The sequence below is a fragment of the Hibiscus syriacus genome, unplaced genomic scaffold (assembly GCF_006381635.1).
Source record: "Hibiscus syriacus cultivar Baekdansim isolate YM2019G1 unplaced genomic scaffold, ASM638163v2 tig00110777_pilon, whole genome shotgun sequence".
NCBI classification, from domain to species: domain Eukaryota; kingdom Viridiplantae; phylum Streptophyta; class Magnoliopsida; order Malvales; family Malvaceae; genus Hibiscus; species Hibiscus syriacus.
Window position 1 is genome coordinate 1,620,614 of NW_024062858.1, and position 25,166 is coordinate 1,645,779.

Sequence of the window (25,166 nt, forward strand, 5' to 3'; positions counted from 1 at the left end):
TGCTGCATTTTCAGGCTCGGTGTAACCATCCTCGATGGTATCCCAACAATCATGGGAGTCTAGTAATGCCTTTATTTGAATGCTTCAATTGCCATAATTCGTCTTTGTTAATCTCAGGATTTGAGGTTGAATCATGTTGGTCATCTTCTCCACCACGTTAAACTCGAATCAAGCTCTGATACCACTTGTTGGAAGCGTAGATAGGCTCTCGATAATTTATAACACTCTCGAACTTTTATTGATACGAAACAAAAAAAACGTTACAACGACGTTACCCCAATATTACAATAATGCAATACTACAATACTAACTGCGACTTGTTTACAAACACAACATCGCTATTCTAAGCTTTGCTAAGCTTTACCCTCTCTCTAATAGCTTTGTTAAGCTATTATTCATTTTGGCTTTTCCAAGCCTTCGTTTTTCTCACTTGTGTTCATATAAACTAAAGCTATCAACACATATATTTATAGGAGTAATAAACCGCCTATTTTTATGCTCTACGTTCTTCTAGCCGCCATTGCTTCTTTCTTGCAGTCTTGAATTTGTTTGTCGTGGTAGACATCTTTGCTGCAATCTTATATTAATTGATAAGCACTTGTATTTGCTCCCGCCACGTGTTCCTTGTTTTATCATAAGTCATTTCCCATGTGCTTTTTCTACAAGATTCTTTTCTTTTGTCCCCACCTTTTGTTTGTCACAATTTTATGATTTTGCTTCCACGTTGACATGTTTAATTGTTAAGCATGTACCTACTGCCATCATTCTTTGTAAATAACACATGCTAATTCAAGGAGCTTCTATACAATTCTTGTCATATAAAAAATGTTCACATGTATGGCCCATGAGCATTTATGTATATGGTAATCGCGTATGATGATCGATTATTTGAATATGTGTCATTGTTTAATTTGGCTGCTTCAATAAGATCAGACAACAATTTAATATATATTATTGGTGGGAATTGTTACTGATGCATTCTTATTATCTAAGTATAATTGCTTTATTGAAATCAGTCAACCACATCTTAAGTTACGTTAGTGAAGATTATTACCGATGCATAAATAAGACTAGATTCCCTCTTCTATTATAGATACATAATTGCTTACATGACACCAAGTGCTAGTATTGTTTATGTATATATGTTTAATAAATGAATAGAATATTACCTAAGGCTAAGTGAACTCGGGTATCGGTTAATATTATTGTAATTGTGAGAATAAAACCTAGAGCTAAAGGCCCCACTGTCAAATGTGATCCTATGGTGTAGATTGTGGATAATTGTTAATTTGCATTTTACCTTATTTAACAATGTTCTACGCCTAGACTTATTATATTCTGCATGCTTATTTTAGTGGATTTCACGAAATATAGCAGAGTAAAAGTGTATCATTAAGTTTTTAAATTCAATGTTCAAATGTTTTTGTCTGCAGATTAATTTATTGAGTTAGTTCAAGGAGCACCGTCGCAACATGACTTCTAATATTTTCACTTTAGAGTATTATATTTGATTACTTTAGAGAGTATGTGTATTTATAAGATGTTTATTTGTATTTTAGTCTGTACCTCTATTGGTATTTCGATTTATTTGTTCTTATATTAAATTATTACGGAACTTCGATTATGTATAAATATTTTATCACTAGTATGAATGTCGTTATTTTATTACATCATATTTATTATATGATTGAATATCATAAATGAGAAGATTTTTAAAATTATTAGTCATCTCAATGGCCTAACACGACACACTAAATCCATCATGTAATGAATCAAGTTTGTGGTGTTACATTTAACGTCCTCAGTCTCAGAAATGATTGAGCAAATCATTGATACAATCTAACATCCTCGCGAAGGTGTAGATCTAGATCATCACCTCAAATTTTTAGAATTTATGTTCGGAGTTGCTTTTTTATTTTTGTTCAATTCTTGTTTCTCAACAATGGATAAAGGAGGACAGTTGTAAGCATCATTTTTTTTTCGGGTGCAAGGCTTAGAATATTTAATCAAACCCAGACTCAACTCCCAAATCGGGTCGAACCAAATCTGGGTCTAAGATCGATCAACCTTTTCCCACTAGATCATTTTTTACCATCGACTACGCATAACTATGCATCCGTACCCCATGCCATCATCGATACCAACAACCGAGCAGCACCAGACATAATCCATCGCTTCATTTTCATCAACTTATGGTATTAGTTTCTTTAATCTGATGTGATTATAAGTTAAAAAAGCCACTTCTTTACATTCTACTTTCTTTCTCCATCTATTATGAGTTTCTAGTACGTGTAAAATTATATATTTTTTTTATCTAAATCTTATGGCACTTGCATTAACCATATTTTTTTAATCTAAACCAGACAGTATGCTTATTAGTAGCTATTCTGTAACAACTAGCGGCATCTTTTCTACCTAGTAAATTTGTTTCCAGGAACCCACAACTATATGCTAAGCTTTCACAGTACGATAAAGTGACAAACTCCGGCAAAGTCGATAGATTACCGATTGAGAACATGCTACCTACTAGCCTTCCAAATACCAGATATTTACGATTGTCCTCCATTACTCACCTTTATGTAAGGTCAGTAGCAGAACAACCTAGTTCATGAATGTAGAATCAAAGCTCATCACGTTATCGACACAATAACATAACAGCCTATTTCGTGAAGCTTCTACACTGCCAGAAGCTAGATAACTAAAAAATCCTCAGCACAAGCTCCATTCAGCTAATCTGTAAAATAACTCTAGTCCTAAAAAGAAATTAAGAGCTTGAGATTCAACCATAACGTTAGCTTCAAGCGCGGAATTGCGATATCAACATGATTTTAAGTTATTAATCCACAATAGTATTAGAATATTTCCCATGGCAATATGACATATAATCCTGTTAAATATCTTCAACAGACTCTTGGTGTGAACAGCATGCTAAGCTTTCAAAGATCGATAAAGTGACAAATTCCAGCCAAGTAGATAGATTACCGATCAATAACATGCTATCCACTAGCCTTCCAAATACCAGACATTTGCAATTGTCCTCCATTACTTGCCTTTATGTAAGGCCAGTAACAGAACAACCTAGTCAATGATATGTACAATCGAAGCTCAATCACGTTATTGACACAATAACATAACAGCCTGTTTTGTGAAGCTCCTACACTGCCAGAAGCTAGATGCCTAAGAACTCAGCAGAAGCTCCATTCAGCTAATCTGTAAAACAACTCGAGTCTTAAAAAGAACTTAAGAGCTTGAGATTCAACCCTAATGTTAGCTTCAAGTGCGGAATTGCGATATCAACAACATTTGAAGTCATTAATCCTGTTAAATATCTTCAACAGACTCTTGATGTGAACTTCTTCCAAAGTATAATGAACACAGCATAGTTACTAAAATTGGCATTGCAAAAACTACTGCATATAAAGCAAAACAAAGATTTTATCAAAGGAAATAGCAGCAAATAAGGTAAACCATTTAAAGCATGAAATCAAGCTCTTCAACATTGATAATTATTAAATATACCAGAAGTGATCACCCCACAGTTTATCAGCTACAAACGGGGCAATGCACGAGACCATTCTCGTTACACTCAGTACACCTGACCACCACCGTCCTCTGCCCCTCCACGGCCATCTTGCAGCTGCCATTGCACCGAAAACACGGCAAAAATCTCACATCTCCACAGCCATGGCAAACCTCCCCTGCTCTTTTCTTCGGCAAGCCTTCAAGCAATTCACCAAACCAACCTTCATCAATGATCCTCATAACTTCCTCTGCTCCCCCAATGTAAAACCCTTTAATAAAAACTCGGGGCGGCGTCATTTTGCTCGTCAACTCTTTCTCTTTTCCTTTCATTAATTCCCTGAACTCTTCTCTGAACCCTTGGTCCATAGAAATGTCCCGTTCGCAAATCACAATCCCGAAACTTTGAATTGCTGATCTAACCGCATTACAGTCTTCGTATGTTTTACGGATTCCCCTCAACGTCGTCGTATAAATCACAACTCTGTTTCCCCCGTTAGGCGGGCACATTTGCTCGAACTTGTCAATGAGTAACGGTTCCAAGGCGCTGTCATTTCCGGATTCGAATTTCTTTTGCAGGGAAGAACGGGAGAAGGTGGTGCTTTTGCTTAAATTAGGATCAGCGTTTTCTTTTGGGGAAAATGGGGTGTTTGGGAAACTGAAGGTGTCGGCCTGGAATTTATCCATTAGCGAAGCCCGTGAAACCGGCGGTTTCGAAAGACTTTCTCTTTTGCTAAAATTAGGGTTAAAATTTTCCCTGTTGAGAAACGGGGAGAGGCGGAAGCTATCTGCATCGAGGCTGGATATGAGTTCCCGGGAGTTACGGATCTCGGGTCGGGAAGGGACGGGTCTAGGTTCTGACCAAAGTGACTTGGACTCACTGAAGTTGGATCCGAGGGTGAAAGGAGGCGGTGGGGTGGGCGGCGTAGTAGTGGATTGAGGCGGCGGATCCAGGTTGAGTAACCCATACGTTGTGGAAGTAAGGGATACAATGTGCTGACCCAGTGCTGTGCTGCCGAGTTGAGTGAACTCGTCCTCCTGGTTCAGCAAATTCGAGGAAACACAACCCATTTCCCACAGAAACTAAAGATGTTTGTTTTTTAGAATGGGAATTTGAAGAACTGTTTAAGTGAAATAAACAAAGGTAGGGGAAGAAGACACTGAAAGAGAAGATTTTCAAATTCTTGGGGGGAGAACTGAAAGAATCCTTCCAGGAAATTTGGGTTCTTTTTATGGGCTAAACCCTAAACCTCAAAGCCCATAAATAAATGAAAAGAAATATGGACTTCAGTCAAATTCACATTTTACTCAAACCTCAAACTCAAATACTTCTAATCCAATTACACCTTATACAATCCAAATCAAAACCAAATGCCTCTGTATCTTGTCAATTAGGATCGTAAGTTATTCTAATTTTATTCCATTAAACTTCAGTCAACACTCTAATCAATTCTTAAAATAAGTTTTCATATATTCTAAATTCATATTTTAATTCGAGTTTAAACTTCAATCGAATTAAATATGATAATATTTTAAGTTTAATTTTTTAAAAATTTAAATCAAACTTGATACTTTTAAATTTTTAATTTTTCGAATTGAATTATACTCGGATTTAAACTTTAAAATAGAATTCTACTATACTTGAACTCGAGCCTCGTTTACTGTCATACTGCCGATAAACTGAGAAAACTGAACATTTAACAAAGGAAAAGGATAAAAAAATTTACGAAATTACAAGCTCAAATCCTCGTACTACTATTTCATGGTTTACAGGGTTTAATGTTAAAAAAAAGAGAGAGAGGGGGGGGGGAAACAACAAGAGCTTATGGTTCTAGATGTCTAACAAGAAGCCATCTTTGTTTGAAGAAGCATTCCTACTGCTGGACAGACTCCATTGATCCGAAAATCCAACAGATCCCTCGATCCTATTCCCACACTTGGCCACAGTTCTAACACTCTCGATCAATTCTTGAGTACGAGCTTCTTGTGACAAAATCTCCAACAGCTGCTCTGGTGTGATCACTAGCTTCACTTTCCAAAAACCACTGTTGCTGTTGTTGTTGTTGTGCCTAGACAAAACATCAGTATGAGACCTCTTCAAAGTCCCCTGATAATCGCACGACATCCTGTACGGAGCAACAGCCGATGCTGCCGGGATACTGTTCGACCTCACATGGCCTTCTCGCACAATCTGACCACTGTTACCCGAACCCTGTTTGGTGTTGAGCGGAAGTAAGTAGTAGGATTCGCCGGGGAGGAGTTCTTCGTGGTGAAAAAGTGGTTTCCAGAAGAGATCTTGGGTTCGGAAAATGGCGTGGCCGGGGAACTCATCTGTGATGGTTCCGGCTATTATCGGAGGTGAAAACTCCATAACGCCGCCGTTTGAAGTTATGACTTTGATCACTCCATCAGCTTCTCCCAAGCCTCCGAACAAGCAGTTGCCCATGTTTTTATGAATCGTCGTCCATGAAATCGTGAATGGAGGAGTGTATTAAAGGGAGGGAAAGAAGAAAATAATATATCGTCGGTGGGGTTCTTCTTTAAAGCTTCCTCAAATCCAACCGCTCATAATACAAATCCCAAAACTAAAGGATAAAGAAAAGGAAAGAAATGTGACCATTATCATTACTAATCCACGCCAGATATGCTCATTGTTAAATTAGTTATCCAACTATTCATACACAAAGGTTTTTTATATCTAAACTATTTTATAATAAAAATTAATTTATCAAATTTAAATTAAGATAAATCTACAAAATAATTTTACTAAAATTTATCATGAAAAACTATTAAAGATGTTGTCAATTTTTCTTCTATAATTTTCTTTGTTATTTTCTCAAGAACTAAATAAAAAACTTGTTTTCTTTTCAAACAAAAATATTGTAAGGGCACAAAAATTATTCATGAACGAACTTGAATAATAATCATTTGTGAGGTCCTTAAATTTTAAGAACCTTTAACGTATTATAGATCATACTTATACATGAACAAGCTTGATCACTCTATACTATTAAAAAAATTAAACACTAAAATAATATGGGTAAACCGTAGAAAGCCCTTGGAGCCCATATATACGGAGAATCCTAGAGATTTACAGGGGTAACTCGTCGTCCCTTTGGGTCACTTAAATACAATAGCTTCTTATGTAACTTTTATTAGAAAAATGATGGATGTTTATATTGTATAATTTTTTTTATAATTTATTAATTTCCCTAATTTATTTAACATAAATTTTTAATTTCTTCTTTAAATATCAACATGGATAGAGATCTTACATATGAATGGAACCATTTACGGTAAAGCAGAAAAGCCACAGTCGATGACCAAACTTCTTTATCACTTTCTCTTTACAAAAATTTCGTCAATCAACTTCACAGCTTAGGAATTCTCAAAATGAAAGGGGAAAAAAAAGCCTTCACAGCTTTGGAAATTAAAGTTATATATGAAAGAGACAGAATCACTCCAATCTATAGGGTTCTTTATGACATGATAAACTTTAAACAGCCTAGAAGAAAATAGCAAATGTTTGGTATAAAAATATTGATGTAAAAAAATTAATTCGTATATGAGTTTTAAAATAATTTGTCGTTGTTGAGGAGAAGAAACGGATTGTAGTAACTATAGGCGGTTTTTTTTTAGATAGAGAGTTATAGTTGGTGGTTCATGGTGAAATTATTGAGGATCAACGCCGTATGTTTTAAAAGATTTGAAAAGGATAAAAGAAGGCTCGAGACATCGAGATCATGAGGGAGACAGGGGGAGAGGGTAGGAAGAGAGAGAGAGAGGTCCCTTAATCAGCCTTGATTGGTCATTTATATATTAACCTTTAACGTTGATGTCAGGTCTAAGATGGCTATCCATATACTAATACTCATAATAGATATTTCTGTCAGATAACATATTTGACTCTGACAGATCATGTGAACTTGCTAGATGTGACATCAAGAGTCTGTTAATTGTTTAGAGGATGTGGAATTTTGGAGACTTCAAGGAGCTCCAAAGGATATCCAAGGCTCGATAAGCGGAGGAATGACGGCGAGAGTGGAATTCTAGGGAGATCCGAATAAGGTATAACACTTGTCCCCCTTGATCAAAGGAATATCATAAAGTGACTTGACCTAAGACTTGTAGAAGAAGACATTTATCGTATTAAAGGAGTCATTTATTGGGAATCAATGTGGTGCTCGTATGTTTACATATATAGTGAAGGATTCTCGATGATCTGATGAGATAATGAGGGCGCTAAAACGGAGGTATCTTCGGGTTAAGTAGGGGATGTCGACATAGTTGAAGAGCTAATGTAGAAAACAGCAACACCACGATGCTCGGTAATGAATAAGTTCACATAACCTTAGCAGAGGCATCTTGATTCTGTTTAGTCGGTTATGAGAGATATATAGAAAAAAAATCCCCTTTAGCTAGAGTGCAGCAGAGGCGGCTCAATGCTCTCGGTCAATGTGGAGATAATTTAATGCCCTTGTAGGTATATTGTAGGATATGCTGAAGAGATCTCAAAGCTTTTGGAGAAATACTACAGAGAGTGAACAGAGGCATCTCGATGTTATGGTTGCATAAGAGAGGAAATTGACATCCTTGAAGTGCTCAAATTGTTGATGGAACAAAGATATCTCCACGCTAATCATGTTACGGATGACCTTGACGTTCCTTTATAAATTTGTCTAAGTCCACAGCCTTGATAGTTGGTCGTAGTATTATCTTCATTTTTGCAGAAATTAAGCATATAGTTTGGAGATTGGGCGACTTGTGTCCACCCCTGTGTATATATATATATATATATATATGATAAGAAAGCGACCTCTTTAACACCCCTTCAAATATGGGGAGACCCTAATAGCAGAGAAAAAGAGTGCCAAAACCTTTATTAATAAACCTTAGAACAGTACATCAGATCAACCACTAAAGGATATGAGGCACACAGCCCCTGTACAACATTGAAAAACAAAGCAAAATAGATTCTAATGCAACACCAGCTGCCCCTTAAACGAACACATCTCCTCACCCAATGCCTTGTTTCGCTAAAGAATCTGTCAGCATATTGTTAACTCTAGGGATATGGCAAAGCTTAGGCCATCCCTCATCTCTACTCTACAACATCTCTATTTCTACTCTAAAGATGAAACAATAATTCATCTTCAGCACTATTTCTACATTACCACCAACTTTACTTTATTCACAATATTTAACTATTATAATATTGATTTTTCAAATATAAAATAAAACATATACATTTCTAATAAATATCAAGTTAAAAAATATAAATAAAACATTCATAAATAACATTGCGAAAATAAAAATAAATAAGAAAATTACAATTCATAATAATAATGCAAAAAAACATAAGTTACATAATTATATATTATAATTCTCTGAATTAGAATATTCATTCCACAAATGCTCAATTAGTGCATTTCATAGAGCAAAATGAGCATTTGCATCTTTGATTTGTCTAATTTCAATGTATTTTTTAACTATCTTGTAATTTAATCTACTTGAATTTATTATATTATATTTAATTTTTTATTTTATTGTGTAGAAATTACATTAAAAAAACATAAAAGATAGAATAAGAGAAAATAATGTAACAAAGAAAAGGAAAAGAAAAAGAAAATAACAAAAGAAAGTAAAAAAACAACAAAATCCAAAAATCAGAAAAATAACAATATATATATATATATAATATGTCGCGTAGGTACAGTGCAACGCCAATCCAACATTAAAGTGACGATGGACTGGAGTTGAAATTCATCTCTAAAGTGGAGATTGCACCACTCCAGCGATGCGTTGGAGTTGGTCTAACATTACGTGAATCAACAGTTCTCGCTAATTCATCCACTAAAGATCTAAAGCAAACCGGACAATTAACTGGATTCAAGACCCAACTAACCGCCACCTTACTATGACTTTCCAAATAAAACGATAAGAAGCAGCAAAGGAAGAATTTAAGCAGAAATCCACCCCTGTATATCACACGGAGGATTCTCAACGCTTTGTTGGGAAATCTCTATTAAATCAGAGTAACCTTCGAGCATGTATGCCTTCACTGTGGAGTATTCTCTATGCTTCGTTGAGAAAACTCGATTAAATCGGGCGAAATAATCTCCTTGGCACGTATGCCTTCCCCGCAGAGGATTCTCAAAGCTTTGTTGTCATTTTGGGTTTTGCAGAAATCTATTATGGGGATGACACTCCTAACTCAATTTATTTTATTCATAAATGCTAAGATTCAAAACCCGAGACTTTACTTAAGGAATCTAGTGTCTCATCCACTAGAATCAACTGATTATTGGTAATCAATAGCAATACTTAATAATGAATATCAAGATTCTTTTCAACTACTAAAATTTTGGATTTGTTTTGAGATTTTGAGTTAATTATCGATATCAAGGAATTCAGTATCGATATATATCTGCTAATTTTCTTCATAGACTAATTTAAGCACGTTTTTACTCGTTAATTGTTTGAGAAATGTGTAAGTTTAAGGATAAGCATGAATGAGTTCTTTAGCATGTTTCATGTATTTGAATGTTTCCACTTTGATTTTAATCATTAACAAGTTAACATAAGTTTCAATGACAGTCGCTCTGATAACTAAATGATTTCAAATTTGGGTTAGACCATCTCAACTAAATTTAGAGTACATAAGTTCGATTAGAGTCACTCTGATGACTAATAATTCCGAATTCGAGTTAGACCATCTTGACTGAATCCGGATTCCACAAGTTTTTTTTCAGAACTTGGATATAAGTCCAAATTAGTGAGTAATAATGCATAAATATCATTTCAAAGCCTCAAAGTTCCATCCAACTCTATATGCCGTAAGTTGGAAGGATAAACAAAAGATGACTCTAGGATTTAAAATGATCCCAAGCGTAGTATAGGACAATCTATATCATATATAAACTGGCAGACCCATTCACATGGGAAACCTCTTTACATGTGTGTGTGTGTATGGATTCTAAAAATATATATTTAACCTGGTATTAAAATCAGTCCAGTCCAAGACGATTCAGTGCATGGGAAGGCGGGGAGCATGTGGCCGAACTGGGGTCTTTGATGGGCTTACCCTGATCATACACAAGAACAGAGATTGACTTAGAACACAATCAAAATAGTTACTTAATCGATCTTGGGAGGCAATTACGGCCATGAAAGAAAAGAAGAAGGAAACATCATTTTGAGAAATGATGGAAAAATCAGGAATCTCAACTTATAGGCAATGATCCCAGAACCACACCGCTACAATTGAGAGCAGCAATTGCACTTTCAGCCTGCAAATAATAAGAGAAGATTACATATTCATTTTGTTCATGAACAGTGAAGCAAACCAATCTCGAAATGATTTAAAAGGAGCTACATATTATTCGCCAACTATAACCTCATTTCAAAAACTTGGAAAACATCTCCAATAAGCCAACGTAGGGTTCACTGAACAAGAAAGGGCAGACAACCAAGATAAAATTCACAATATCACTTGGCATCCCAATCCAAACCACTTGATAATTCCTTTTGTAGTGACAAACAGATACCCTTTGCTGATCAAAAAGCATTCCTTTGCTTAACATACAAGTTACAGTAATTCGCAAATAGCTATGATACAACAAAAGATTTTACAGTTTAACAAGCAAAACTGCAATTGCTATGCAAATGCCTACCGCACTAGAGTACAACTAAATCCTAATATTAAAGGTTACGTGGTTTTAAATGCAAACCGAATATCAACTAGCAAAAGGAAGATTCACATCTGCCAAAAACTTTTGATTGATTAGATCAGTAATGCTTCGTGCTAACAATGTTCTCTTAGCAAATTAGAAAGTCAGGTACTCCCAGACACCCTGCCCAGTAGTAAAATATAGCAGTTCTAATTTCCTACTTGAGAATAGTAGCTTACTAATCCTATAATGGTTGGTGAATTGCTCATTATATTTCACAAAAACATTTGGGTTTATATTTCACAAAAACATTTGGGATAAGGCTCTTGGCAACATGCTAACAGATTAAATTTTAGGTTGGAAAGGATCAGAAACCCCAATATTTAGAGCTAACACAAACTTCATCCTCACTGTCTAGCCTAAATCTTGAAGAGCTAAAAGTAAGGTCATGTAAAGACCTACAAAGCCCTCATTTATCTCATCAAACTTTCAGAAACCAGAGAAAACTTGTTCAGGCATGTTCAAAAAAATTGCATGAATGAAGGCGAAGAAACAATTACCATTACAAACTCAACAAAAGCAATGTGAGTTGAATGCTGATAGTCCCCCAGCAACCTCAGGCGGTAAACCTACATTTGACAAGATATTCATTTAAATGCGTCCCCACATAGGTTTTGATGTAATAAATAGAAGAAACAGAACAATGTGTTTCATGGAATAACAAACCTCCCCACAAACTGTTTCAAAAAAGAGTTTAACATCAGCTTGAGTAATCTGCACAGAGTAAAATCACACAATAATTGTAAAGGGACCCTTTATTGATGATCAGGATTATTATTCATAGTCAGCATTCCAAAATAGAAAGAGCTCCTCACCTTCTTGTCGATGTTTGTACAGTAGATAGTTCTCGCACACATTTGCGTTCATCTTCATTTAGGAATCGAAAAAACAAATTACAAATATTAAAAAAAAACTGAATAGGTGAGCAGAATGAATTATGGATCAAAGACTCAAGTTATCAACAAGTTCCAGTACAATAAATTGCAGCTATGAGCCTTACCCTTGGCAAAAATGTTGGGTTGACAGGTGCTATAGCTGTTTTTGAAGGTAGCACCCTAACTGGGTAGAATCCAAGTATGGTACCTGCCAGATTCAGAGCAGCTCGTGCACCTTCTGAACAGCCGAACCACCATGCAGTAAAGCACATAAGTATCAAGCTTTACATTTATATTTTCAATCCCCTAAATTGTGCATCAAATAACTATCTGAACATCACCTTCATCATTGAACTCAATAAAGGCAAAACGAAGTACAGAATTTGGATCACCACAAATGCGGCAGTAAACCACCTTCATAAGAAACAATATTCATTGAGATACATCGCCTTGATAAAAACTGTTAAGACAAGCAAAGAACACCATATCACCTGCCCATAACTCACAAATAAACCCGCAAGATGCTCTTCAGTGACCTACATCCCAATAAGCAAAAGACTGCATGAATCCAAATAACAAAGAGCAGAGATTGTAGAACTAATTGCAGCATCCTAACAAGATCAGAATGCTGACTACACATACCTGATGGTCAATATCAGACACATAAACAGTTCTACGGATGATCTCATCTCTCTGGGCCATACTTGTCCTGTTGTTCAATCTCCTTTTACCTTGATTGAAAATTTTCTTCTGAGAAAAAAAAACAAAATCAATGAACAAATCCATGAGATTAGATGATGCTCTCTTCTATAATTGAGATGATGTTTGATAGGAATTTGCTAATATTTGAAAAATGAACTTCGAAATTTCATACAGCTTAAAATGTACATGAACAGAAACCTCCACTAAACCAGAGAAGCACGCCAAAATTTCTTATGCAGACACACTCAAGCTTCAACGAGTCGATAGAAAACAGAAGCTAAAAGTACATCATATCTAAAAAAAATTCTTTTTAACCCCAAACAAACCGACTTTATTCACTTTGTTATCTACTATTTTTTGTCTCTCCAAGATGACTAATGTTCGTAATTTAACAGTAAAAAAGCAACCAATCAATAAATGGGTTGTCGATGGCATACCCGCCTACCAGCACCATTGTCATTTGCCTGGCCGTTCCTTGAGATGTAATTGTTGTTAGTGAAAAACCCTCCATTGAGTCCATGATTTGCAACTGAATGAGGAACGAACTCTTCAGCCATGGGATTAAGCTTTGAGAAAAGCTATTGCAACTCTCTCATCTCTCTCTTGAAGCTATCCGCAGCTTCATCCCCAGCACCACTATTGCTCCTCTTTAAATCCCCACCGTTGGATCGATGATGGGAACCACCGATCTTGTTGTATATCCCGTGATCGTTCTGATGTAAGCTCGGATCAATTATTGACCGAACATGGTTTTGCTTTGACTGATCCTGATCGTTTGATGCCACTGCTGTTGCAGCCGCATCTTGATTAGAAGCTTTCTCAACTACTGCCATGGCCTGATGATTATTCCTTAAAAAAATCTTCTCTTTTATCAACTGATCAACAGAAGGACATGAAATTTATAAATCCAAACATCAAAAAATAAAAACAAAACGATGATATTTAAAAAAAAAGAATTTTGAAATATTGGAATATAAAAATGATAGAGTTGTCTCGGAAACTAAGCTAAGCCTACATTAATCTCCATTGATGATGGACAAAACTACAAACTCACCTCGAGATCACTACGGAGAAAACAAATGGAAATAAACAGCAGCAGAAAACAAAGTAAAGCGGTCAAAAAAGAGGCAAGATTTTCCAGTTCTTACGGTTTCCGTAATTTTTTTCCCGCTTCTTTTCCTTCTTTTAGGGGTTCTACAGTGAGAGAAAAGAAATCCCGAGAAGATCTGCTTCACATCGTACTTAATAAGTAACAAACAATAAGAACGGATTCACATTGTAATTTTCCCCTTAACATCAGAGGAGAATAGAAATTTTCCCATCCGAAATCATTATCAAAAAATATATATCAAAATTAATAGACTGACCAAATCAGCTTAACTAATAAGATTATACAGCAATCACATTTGATTAGTTAGTTAAATTGTTCATATTTATTTTATAATGTTTCTTTTTAAGTCAAGAATTTATATTTATTGAGATCCATCTCCTTCCTTTCTCTAAAAACGATGATTTAGTACATGTAATAATTGTAGATGAGTTGATGAAAGCTAATGGTCGGAAAATTAAAATTGAATGAAACATAAAAGATAAAAATTTAATTTTTATTCGGTGACTAAAATCTAATGGATTGAAAATAATCATCCTGTAGTTTACGTAAACCCTAAGGTGTCGTTTGGTTCGCATGAATCCCTTGGAATTAGGGAAAATTGGAATCCAATTCCACCACTTTCCCATGTTTAGTTCAAGTTTTCCAAGGGGATTAGAATCCCTCATGGCTTCAACTTTCCATCAAATGAGGAAAATTGAATTTCATCAATTTTATGATGGAATTCAATTCTCTTATTGGAGGGAATTGAAATTTAACCATAATACCCTCATCAATCTTTTGATAACTTATTCATATATTGAATAAAAATATTTTTTTATTATTTCAGGTCGGGTCGAGTTTTTAATTCATATATTCGGGTCGGGTCGGATCGGGTGAAACTTTATTTTGGTCGGATCAGGTCGGTTTTTTTAAGTGTGATATTCAGGTCGGGTGAAACTTTATTTTGGTCGGGTCGGGTCAATTTTTTTAAGTGTGATATTTAGGTTGAGTTCGGATTTAGAGTGAAAAATACTCGACCCAAAAATATATATATATTACCTTATATTTTTAGGAATAATTACAATAATACCTCTCTCTATATTTGTTCCAATTAAGTCACAGTTTTTATTGAATAAAAATAATTTTTTATTATTTCGGGTCGAGTTTCTAATTCATATATTCGGATCGGGTCTTGGATGGAGGTTCCCTTGTTCTAGGGTCAAGTCGAGTGGACAAAAAACTCGACCTATGATCATCCCTAATTGAGATGATTTTAACTTATGATGTTTATTAGCATGATTTTTATAATTTATTAAATTGAATAATCAATCAAAAAATTAATTTTTTTTAAAATTTTTATAATATATTGCTACATGTAATTTATAAAACAAACTAAAATTAAGCAAAAAAAAAATAAGAAGGACAATCATGTCATTTTATATTACTGAAATCAAATTCATCTGACATGTCTGCGAATCAAACAGAATATAGAATTGAATTCCAATTCAATTTCCATTCAACCAAACAAAATATGTAATTGAATTTCAATTCCTAACAGATTCTAATTCGTTCACAGATTCCAATTCCCTCTAAATATTCCAACTAACCAAACGCTACCTAATTCCCTACATACCATAACTATATATACTTGTCATACCCCTTTATCCTTTAGAACTCTCTAGTCTCTCATTTTGAAAACCCTAATAGCCGCCATCGCCTCCCAAACGCCTTGGAAAATGGCCGGTGAAGGATTAGTTCTCCGTGGCACCATGCGCGCCCATACGGACATGGTGACCGCCATTGCCACTCCCATCGATAACTCCGACATGATCGTCACCTCCTCACGCGACAAATCCATCATCCTTTGGCACATAACAAAGGACGAAAAGAACTACGGCGTCGCCCGTCGTCGTCTCACTGGTCACTCTCACTTCGTACAAGACGTTGTACTCTCTTCCGATTCTCAATTCGCTCTCTCCGGTTCCTGGGATGGTGAGCTTCGTCTCTGGGACTTAACTGCCGGAACCTCCACTCGTCGCTTCGTCGGCCACACCAAAGATGTTCTTTCTGTTGCATTTTCCATTGACAATCGTCAGATTGTTTCGGCTTCTCGCGATCGTACTATCAAGCTTTGGAATACGCTTGGAGAGTGCAAATACACAATTCAAGAAGGCGACGCTCATACCGATTGGGTAAGCTGCGTTCGTTTCAGCCCAAGTACTCTCCAACCCACCATTGTTTCAGCTTCGTGGGACAAAACGGTTAAAGTTTGGAACTTGACTAACTGTAAGCTTCGTAACACATTGGCCGGTCACTCCGGTTATGTGAATACGGTGGCGGTTTCTCCTGATGGGTCTTTATGTGCCAGTGGAGGAAAAGATGGAGTGATTCTATTGTGGGATTTGGCTGAAGGGAAGAAGCTTTACAGTCTTGAAGCGGGTTCGATCATTCACTCGCTTTGCTTTAGTCCTAATAGGTATTGGCTCTGCGCTGCCACCGAGCAGAGTATCAAGATCTGGGATTTGGAGAGCAAAAGCATTGTGGAGGACTTGAAGGTTGATCTTAAGACTGAGGCTGAGAAGTCTGACGTCTCTGACACCGGAAACAAGAAGAAGGTAATAAAGCTTTCTTATCCTTCCTCCTCTATTTTCAGCTAATTTCCCCATATCGTTTTTTTGGGATTAATATAATTGTTTAGCAATTGGAAAGCCATATTTTTTGTGGGAAATTTTAGATGCAGCTAGATTTACTGTAAATAAAAAAAAATAGAGAATCTGATTTGCCTTTTAATTATATGATGGTTTGGGTGCTTGGTCAATACCATTCTGCCATGAATTTGTGACAAGCAGTTTAGTTACCTGGTACCATATTGTTTTTATTTCTCAAGTACATAACTAGTTGGCTTAATCTTGTTTGTGAATTGTGAATCTGTCATTGATACATATATCAACATCTACTTGTTAAAATCATAAATTATTCATACGAAGTCTAGTGTTTCAAAACATGCTATGCTATAATAATGCTCGAAGCTTGGCATGGTAGAATTTGTACTTAGGATCTCTGCTTTGGCCTCAGGTTGTGATGTACAACTTTGAAAAAAATGATTTGTATAATTCTGGGTTCAGTTGTGCAGAATTTGTTTAATGGTTGGTTAATTGGCATTTTCAGTTAGGATAACGATGGAAATAATCTCGTTGTGTTGTAAAGAAACAAATGAAGTGTTAATGTGGTGAATATTGCAGGTGATATACTGCACTAGCTTGAACTGGAGTGCGGATGGAAGCACCTTGTTTAGTGGCTACACTGATGGTGTAATCAGAGTTTGGGGAATTGGTCGTTACTAGCTTGAAGTGTTAAGGCGCGAAGCTTTTGTTTCGATGTTGGAAGGATATTGAGGTGTTGGTCTGGTTCACTGTTAAGTCTGAATTAATTGGAGTATGTTCATCCCAGCTTTGGTTCTTCCCTTTTATATCCGAATTGAATCCCTGATAGAAAATTTGAAGGGATGCTTTTCATCTGCTTGTTTCTCATCAATCGTATTGTCATTCTCTACTATTTCTAGTGTTACATCTTACTCTTTTGTTTCCTTCTTCTGCTGAGCTCTCGTCCCCCTTTTTTTCACATGTTTCATTTGGTGAGTAAGCCTCTAAATTTCGTAGGAATTAAAACTATAATTAGATCTATCATTGACCTCTACAACGGCGATGATTTACCACCTTAGATTGTTATTTGGATGGTGTAAATGGTTCATTGGCTGGTGGTCTTAAATGGCGTTTGTTGTTAATACTAATATCCATGGTTTCATTGGCTGGCTCAAAGCTCAAAACCTTTGATTCAATTTTTCTTTAACTTGCAAGTTCTTGAAAAATAAAGGAAGAAAAATGATAGTTCACTAACGATATGCACTTACAATTAAACGAAGACTGCAATTGTACCTTGCAAGCTCAAAACCACATATTGCAAATATTCAACTATAAAACAACTAGTGCTTTCAAACTTCATGTTAATACCATGAAGAAAAAATATGAAGGGAAATTATCTGATACATAGAACTATATATGTATACCCAACATATAGCAAGTGGAGCTGTGGAGGAGATTGGCCGACAAAAATCGTTACAAACAACAAATAGAGCAATAAATTTGGCATTGATACCATGTTAGGCATTCACACCAATTGGGAATAGATCCAAGGTGTAAAGCAATAAAAATCTCAAACATAACCATAGTAAGATAACACCAAATATCAAATTTAAGGAGAAATTAAAACGAGTAAAACGGTACCACATTACATATATTATAAAAGCATAAGGTATTTCCGTATTTTAAAGTTCAAAAACTTCCAGCATTCGGTGTCTCATAATTGAGATATTTCAAGTGGAAGGTTAAAAAGCAATTTAAATCAATACAATGGACATTAAATCAAAAAATAAAACAGAGATTATTTTATTCACATAATTTAGAACAAATAGTAATGAATCTTAACAAGCAACTAAAGCTCTTTATCCATACCTGTTGAGAAAGCACATTCAATTTCGGCTTTCACAGGAAGTCAAAGATTGAATATTAACACTAAAAGGATGCATCAATACAAAACCACCCAACATGCTTGAACACGTTCAGTTAATGCCAGCCCATTTCTTAAATGCCTGATCATGCTCAAGCCTCTTACCTTGAGCCTCAATTCTAGCTTTTGATGCTTTTAAGTTCCTATAAAGATTCTTATGGACTTTTTTATATTCATTCTTGTACACCCATTTGTCAATATACATGTTACACTTGTTCATATAACCAATGACCTCCATCACTCTTTCAAAGTATCCACCTCGAAGAAAGTTGAGTAGCAAAAACTCATACAAATCACAACTCATGGTTAAGTTCCTACTCTCCATGATCCTCTTCATGTCACCCCATAAAATGGTAATATCACGGTACATTTCTAGAGAAGAATAACCACATACCAGATGCATGAAAGTATGTTCAGTGGGTTGGATTTTCATCTTTTGCATTCTTATTTATATATTCAGAGCATCCCCCATCATTTTAGCCTTGGAAAAGAAGTAAATAGAAGAGTTCAATTCAAAAGTTATAGGAGATATTGCTTTCTCCGAGTCACTTACTTCGTGAACAAGACATTCAGATAGAGTTGGTTGACAAAGCGAATAATATGCTTCCTTTATGCAAAGAGAACTTCTACCTACACTTGCTGCCACATTTTTTGATATAACACTATTGTTGACCACATTCATGACAAAACCAGCCTTCCTTATTTGTTTTAGCAGTACATTCCCCTCCCCACACATATTTCTTTCATTATAAGCCGTCAGGAGTGCCTCATATGCACTAGAACCTAAGGGATTCCCAGAAGATTCCATGTCATCCAAAATGTCATGAGCAATCTCCATCCAGCCTAATGAAATGCATGCATCTATCACCTCAGATAACAAGCCTGACTGGCCCGATGAATCTAACTCCTCTTTTAAGCCAAGTAAAAACTTTGACAGCTCATTGATCTTTCCATGCCTTTTATAGCCATTAATGAGCTTGGACAGAGCCCTATTAGAAGGAAGAAGTTTCTTATCCCTACAAAAAACAAGATCTGATTTACCTTCAGCTTTCAGGGCAGAATCCTTTTGCATCAGCTCGGGCATAATTTGTATCATTAGTCCATTCCTGAGATTCTGAGATCCAATTGGAACAAAACAAGGCTTCTGGTAATCCTTCCCAGAATCTTTCATGGGATGGGATTCCAAAAATCTATTCATTCCCAACAGAAGCTCAGCAGCAGAATCGATGTCATGAAACTTAAAATGCAAGTTTAACAAGCATTCAAAGAACAGCCTATAGAGAGAAACAAAAGCCACAGGTAAAGTTGCATGATCTTTAAATTTCTTCAACTCATCCCTTTGGCCATTCATTTCATGGATTTGAGCAATGGTAATGATTGAGTGTGCATCAGCAACAACCCCAGTTTGGGACATCAATTCTATAATTTGTTGACCTCTCAACGATGCTGCAAATCTAACACAAGAATCAAGCACGAGATTAAAGATCGTTGTACCAGGTTTCAGCAAATTTGCACAATGACTTTTCCCTGAACAAAACCTTGTATGATAGTCACAAATCTGGACCAACAGATTGGATGCTATACATGCTCCAACCTCAGTCTTCACCATATGCAGAAATAGCAAATGCAATACGTTCATCGGAGGTATTATCCCTTTTTCCAGAATCAGTCTAAGAATCATGGACAGAGGAACGGGCAGCTATGCTCTTGCTAAAGAAAGAACTAGCTTAATCAACATGTCAGGTCGAAGATGATTCGATTTCTCTTTCAGGACCATCATACCCAAATCACAAGCTCTCATTAGCCAATGAGAGCTGGACGAGTAGGATAGTTGAGTGATGAACCTACTAACAAGCAAATGGCTAGGAAAACCGTACGACCTTTTAAAATCATTGAAAGTTTCCCATGCTTCATCCAGTTTGAGATCCGTCAAAGCATTTTCAAGCTTTGTTAACAAAACTGCATGAGAAGAACCTTCCCAACTTAACCTTTCCACGCGTGTAGCAGAGCAAAAGAATCGAGGTCTGCATATAAAGCCAGATCCTTCAAACCCACCAAAAATTTTGCTAAGGAAAAACTCGGTATCATGATTTGATTTCAAGCCAACAAGGAATCCAGTAGACCTGTAACTAATGAAATAAGGAATCACAAATATTTTCCTTGTCAATTTTGTTGACATTTTGAGATAAATGGTAATAACAAACAACCTGCACCAAATCCAGGTTAATTTTCATTTATTAACACATAAGAAGCATAATAAAGGCCCAAAATACCACCAACAAAATAAAGGTTTGTTTATGGATACCAAAATATATATATGCCTGCTTTATAAGATTCAAACTATTCAAAAACAAAAGGAAGCAAGAAGTTGACATCAAAAGGTAGCCAGCGTGATTGACGGCGAGGGCGACTTGATCTCGTCGCTTGGAGAGCACATCCGAGGAGATAGATTCAAAGTTAGTCTTTTGAAGTAAAAAGCTCGTCGATCGGAGTAGGTAGAACGGCGGCGGCGGCCGAATTTCGCCCGATGGAATAGAGAGAAGAGAGAATGGCGCAAATTGGGAAAAAATTGAGCCCTAGGGTTTTTATTTCAAAATGGAAAGAGGTAAAAAAAAATCCGTTCCCTATTTGAATCGGTGCCCAGGTACAACTAGCATAAAGAACTAAAGCGACACAGGTAGGACTATAAACGAGTCATCTTGATTATTATTGAGTTTAATTTAAAAATTCATAAGTTTAAAATTATCAATTTTAATTAAAATTCAAAATTCAAAATAAAAAATAAAAAATTTAAAATTCAAATTTATTTTAAAGTTCATGAGTTTACAACTTTTAAACTACACTCAAAATCAAAATTTGAAATAAAACTCGAGTTTGAAAAACTTGAACTTCTTAGACTTATCTCAATTGAAGCTCAAATTCGAACTGGAATTGAATCTTAAATACATGAAACATTATATTGTATTTTAAAAAAAATAAATTTTTTAAAATTTTAATATATTAATTTTTTGAGTTGCTCTCGAGTTTTTTTGAGTTAAATATCAAGTAGTTTATTTTAACTATTTAAGAATTCGAGTCGAGTTTATTCAATTTGAAAATTAACTAAGTTTTGATCGAATTGATTTCATAAATCACGATCTGTCTCGTCTTACAATTCTAGATAGAAGACGCAGTTTTGAATTTTATCATACTCATCATCGAATTGATTTCAAATAACTCACGATCTTTAAATTCTTTTAGATCTTCAAAATAAACTCAATTTTAAATCCAAATTCATTTTGGTCCCTGATTTTATTGATTTTGTCACCAAAATTTGATCAATTCAATCCTTTAAACTACAAATTTTCATTCAATTAAGTCTCCTAATTTCTAAATATTTACAATTTAGTCCTCTAACTTTGATTCTTTATAATTAAACCCTTTACACTTAAATTTTATTTTCTAACCCATAATTGGGGGTGTGATAATTCCTCTCCTATTAAAAGAATTTAATTTGATAAGAAAAGACGTGGATATGGACTTGTCATAGTTTCCTCATGTTCCCAAATAGCTTCTTTAGGGATAGTGTAGTTCACGGGATGCAAAATTATATTTGGAAATAAAATTATCATAATGCTACATTATTTAACATATTGTTAGGAATATTGTATTATCTTGTTTGATTTGTTTGACATGAATATAAGATTACAATGTTTGATTGAAGAAATATAACATTTAAAAAATGTATCTTTTATCAAATTATCCTTGAGATGTATTTTCTATTTTAACAATTTGAATTTTCAATATTAAAATCAAATAATTTACATAAAAATTCATAGAAAATATAAATTTATATTATTTTTAGTATATATATATTAATAAAATATGTACACAAATAACTTAATATATATTTTTTATAACTTGTTTTATTTTTTTATTGTAAAAATATAGAAACATACTTACACTAGAATAATTATGTGTTTATTTTTAGGTACCAAGATATTGAGAGATGTACATACTTACACGCTGCAAGTATGCATTAATTGTTACACTATTTTATTTAATTCATTCTACATGTATTCATTGTACATTGAAATATCATATCAAATTATTTAACAAAATTAATAGAAAACATAAAAAAATACAATATAGAAACCTTTTATGAAAATTAATCTTAAAAAATATATGTAATAAAACACATACTAAAAATAGAACTTGAATCAAATGTAAACATAATAAATAATCAAAATAAAATAAAATTTTGAAATATTTTATTTTAATTTTTATGCATATGCATCATATTATTTTATAATAAGTATTGAAAATATCTAAAACTATTAATAAATAAATAAAATAAATTTATATTCGTGTAATTATATACAAAAGGAATGATCATTTTGAAATAATTATATTATTCCAGGGGTATTATTATCCTAAGGGGAGAAAATTGTCTAATACCTAAAAAAAGAGATAATGATTTTCCCAGGAAATAGACCAAAAAATTATTATTTCAGTGAATACTTCATTACCTCATGGGATTACTCTTAGACCAAATGTAAGTATGTAATTTTGAAAAAAAATGTCATTCTTTCGGATAATGATTTTTTCCGTAAACCAAACACTCAAAACTATGGTCGCGTCAAAATATTTTCACCAAGAGAATTTGTTTACGTCTAAATGATTCCATTTTTCTTTCAAGACCATCATAACCAAATTATAAGCTTTCAATAGCCGATGGAGGCTAGACGAGTAGGATAGTACAATGATGAACCTACTAACAAGCAAATGATTGGAAAAATTATACGATCATTTTAATTGCTAGTAAAATTCGGGTGGTGTGGGCGAAGAGTCGGAACTAGTAATTTTTGGATGAAATAGAGATAATAAGTTGAAGAAGATGATAAACGGTCGAGAAGGTTTTGATCCCTTCTTTAACCTTTCATGGGAGTTTATATATTGTCCCTTGGTGCATTTTTCTAACAGAGCGCAAGTAAATATTAGAAAACACATAAGTATTTTTCAAACGATAAAATAAATCGTCAATCCCCGAAAGCGAATATTTATTCTAAATAGTCAACTTATTTAGCTAATAGCAACCCGAAGAAGAGATCCATCTTGGAAGATGCAGATGTGCTCTTCGTTGGTTGATCAAATCATTGATATTCTAAAGTTGATATTTATTCTCAATTGTCAGTTTGATCAACTGATAATAATCAAGTCAAAGTCTTATAGGTTTTTCCTTAACGAACGAAATCGGAGTCCCAAGACGATATATCAAGTCGTATAAAGCATTGGTCGACCAATTCTCTAAAGTTGAGCTATAATTTCTTTCTATCTAATCTGTATCATTTGGCAGTAAGAAATCGAGACCAGTGTAATCTCATATTGCAATTCAAGCCTACAATTCTATTTGCCTATTATGAGTAGTTATCCCGACAACTCATTAGTAAACACAAAAATTTTCATGATTTTAAGCATTGAAATGCTTATTGTTTCACTCACCATTTACAATTATCATTTAAACAATTACAAAACCAAACCCCAAACCACATGTTGGGCTTCTCACATAATAAAATACCAGACTAAAGAAAGCTCTCTCAAGAAGTTGTAGGGCTGGTGGGTTTCGGGCTTTGTTGAGAATGAAAGTGTGCTGTTGAGCACAGCTAATAAGGGATAGCCATTGCCCATTGGTGGGAATAACAAATGCAGTTTGATGGAGATAGGTCACCATTCAACAGTTGCTGCTGGAAACTTACCTTACCTGCCCTTAATTGTACAGCCAGCATAATAATATATTATTTTTGTAGATCCCATTTTGTTATTTTAGATACGAATCAAATGATTTTAGTGATTAAAAAGATAACCGGTATCCATAAAGGTCTCGGATTCGATCATGACATCTACAGAAATATTTGAATTTTGATTACTAAATAAAGTTAAAAATATTTCGAATAAATACTATATTATAATCATTTTATACTAATAAAAAATTGCTACTTCTGGGGTTATACAATACAAGTCGGCGTCTTTTTGGTTCCATATCTTAAGGCGCAATATCGATGACCTTGTCTGTCGGCTGAAACAAACTAGATAAGATTCCACCCAGCAAGGGTGGAGTTCAACCATATCTAATACATCCATTTCTATTTATCTTATATTTTGTTTTTTCCCCCTCTTGTTTGAGTACATCAGTTAATAATAAACTAATTTTATTTCATAATTTTTTAATTACTCACATTATTTAACTTAGAACGATGAAAATGAAAATATATTATTTTTATATTTATTTTTTAATTTAAAATTCAGATTTAAATTATTTCTTTTTTATATTATGAAACATGCAAAACTCATGTAATAATTAAGTTTTTTCTTATAATATTATCCTTTATAATTCTTTTTGAAAATATTCGTTATGCTTCCACCATTTTATATGTGAAACAGCGGAATTAGCACTTTAATGAATTTACACGTATCGTAGAACGTAAAGAGACACGTGGGAAATGTGACGGAGGAAAAAAAGGAGCATCAACCATATTTCCGCACAAAAGCATTTCCAATTGTTTTGAGATATATCATAATTTAGATCTTATATATCTTAATGACATGTGTATTTGCATGAATCCGGTTTCAGGTTTAAGCATGTCGTTTGTAGGGACGCTTAAACGTTTATTATCAAATAATTTAAATTTTTTTAAATAAATATTA

The 25,166-nt window shown here is 34.5% G+C and overlaps 3 protein-coding genes and 2 pseudogenes across 4 annotated transcripts; 1 reads left to right on the forward strand and 4 right to left on the reverse strand.

The window, feature by feature from the left end:
- Positions 1 to 3,424: 3,424 nt before the first annotated feature.
- On the reverse strand, positions 3,425 to 4,629 carry LOC120139933 (uncharacterized protein At5g39865-like). 2 transcript variants are annotated; one of them, XM_039155028.1, is made up of 2 exons: positions 4,283 to 4,629; positions 3,425 to 4,252 (listed from the first exon to the last, which is right to left on the reverse strand). In XM_039155028.1, exons 1-2 carry the CDS (start codon positions 4,588 to 4,590, stop codon positions 3,544 to 3,546), a joined length of 1,017 nt encoding a protein of 338 aa, XP_039010959.1. In that variant the 5' UTR covers positions 4,591 to 4,629; the 3' UTR covers positions 3,425 to 3,543. The 2 variants fall into 2 exon arrangements, with proteins under 2 accessions (XP_039010959.1, XP_039010960.1); XM_039155029.1 differs by having other exon boundaries at positions 3,425 to 4,249; positions 4,280 to 4,629.
- A 721-nt stretch (positions 4,630 to 5,350) lies between these two features.
- LOC120140000 lies at positions 5,351 to 5,965 on the reverse strand. The gene has a single exon (XM_039155076.1). It carries the CDS (start codon positions 5,963 to 5,965, stop codon positions 5,351 to 5,353), a length of 615 nt encoding a protein of 204 aa, XP_039011007.1.
- A 4,451-nt stretch (positions 5,966 to 10,416) lies between these two features.
- LOC120139935 lies at positions 10,417 to 13,957 on the reverse strand (annotated as a pseudogene).
- Positions 13,958 to 15,578: 1,621 nt separating this feature from the next.
- On the forward strand, positions 15,579 to 17,506 carry LOC120139934 (guanine nucleotide-binding protein subunit beta-like protein). Its single transcript, XM_039155030.1, has 2 exons — positions 15,579 to 16,531; positions 17,159 to 17,506. The coding sequence occupies exons 1-2, from the start codon at positions 15,653 to 15,655 to the stop codon at positions 17,258 to 17,260; spliced, it is 981 nt and encodes a 326-aa protein (XP_039010961.1). The 5' UTR covers positions 15,579 to 15,652; the 3' UTR covers positions 17,261 to 17,506.
- A 935-nt stretch (positions 17,507 to 18,441) lies between these two features.
- LOC120139926 lies at positions 18,442 to 20,698 on the reverse strand (annotated as a pseudogene).
- Positions 20,699 to 25,166: the final 4,468 nt, after the last annotated feature.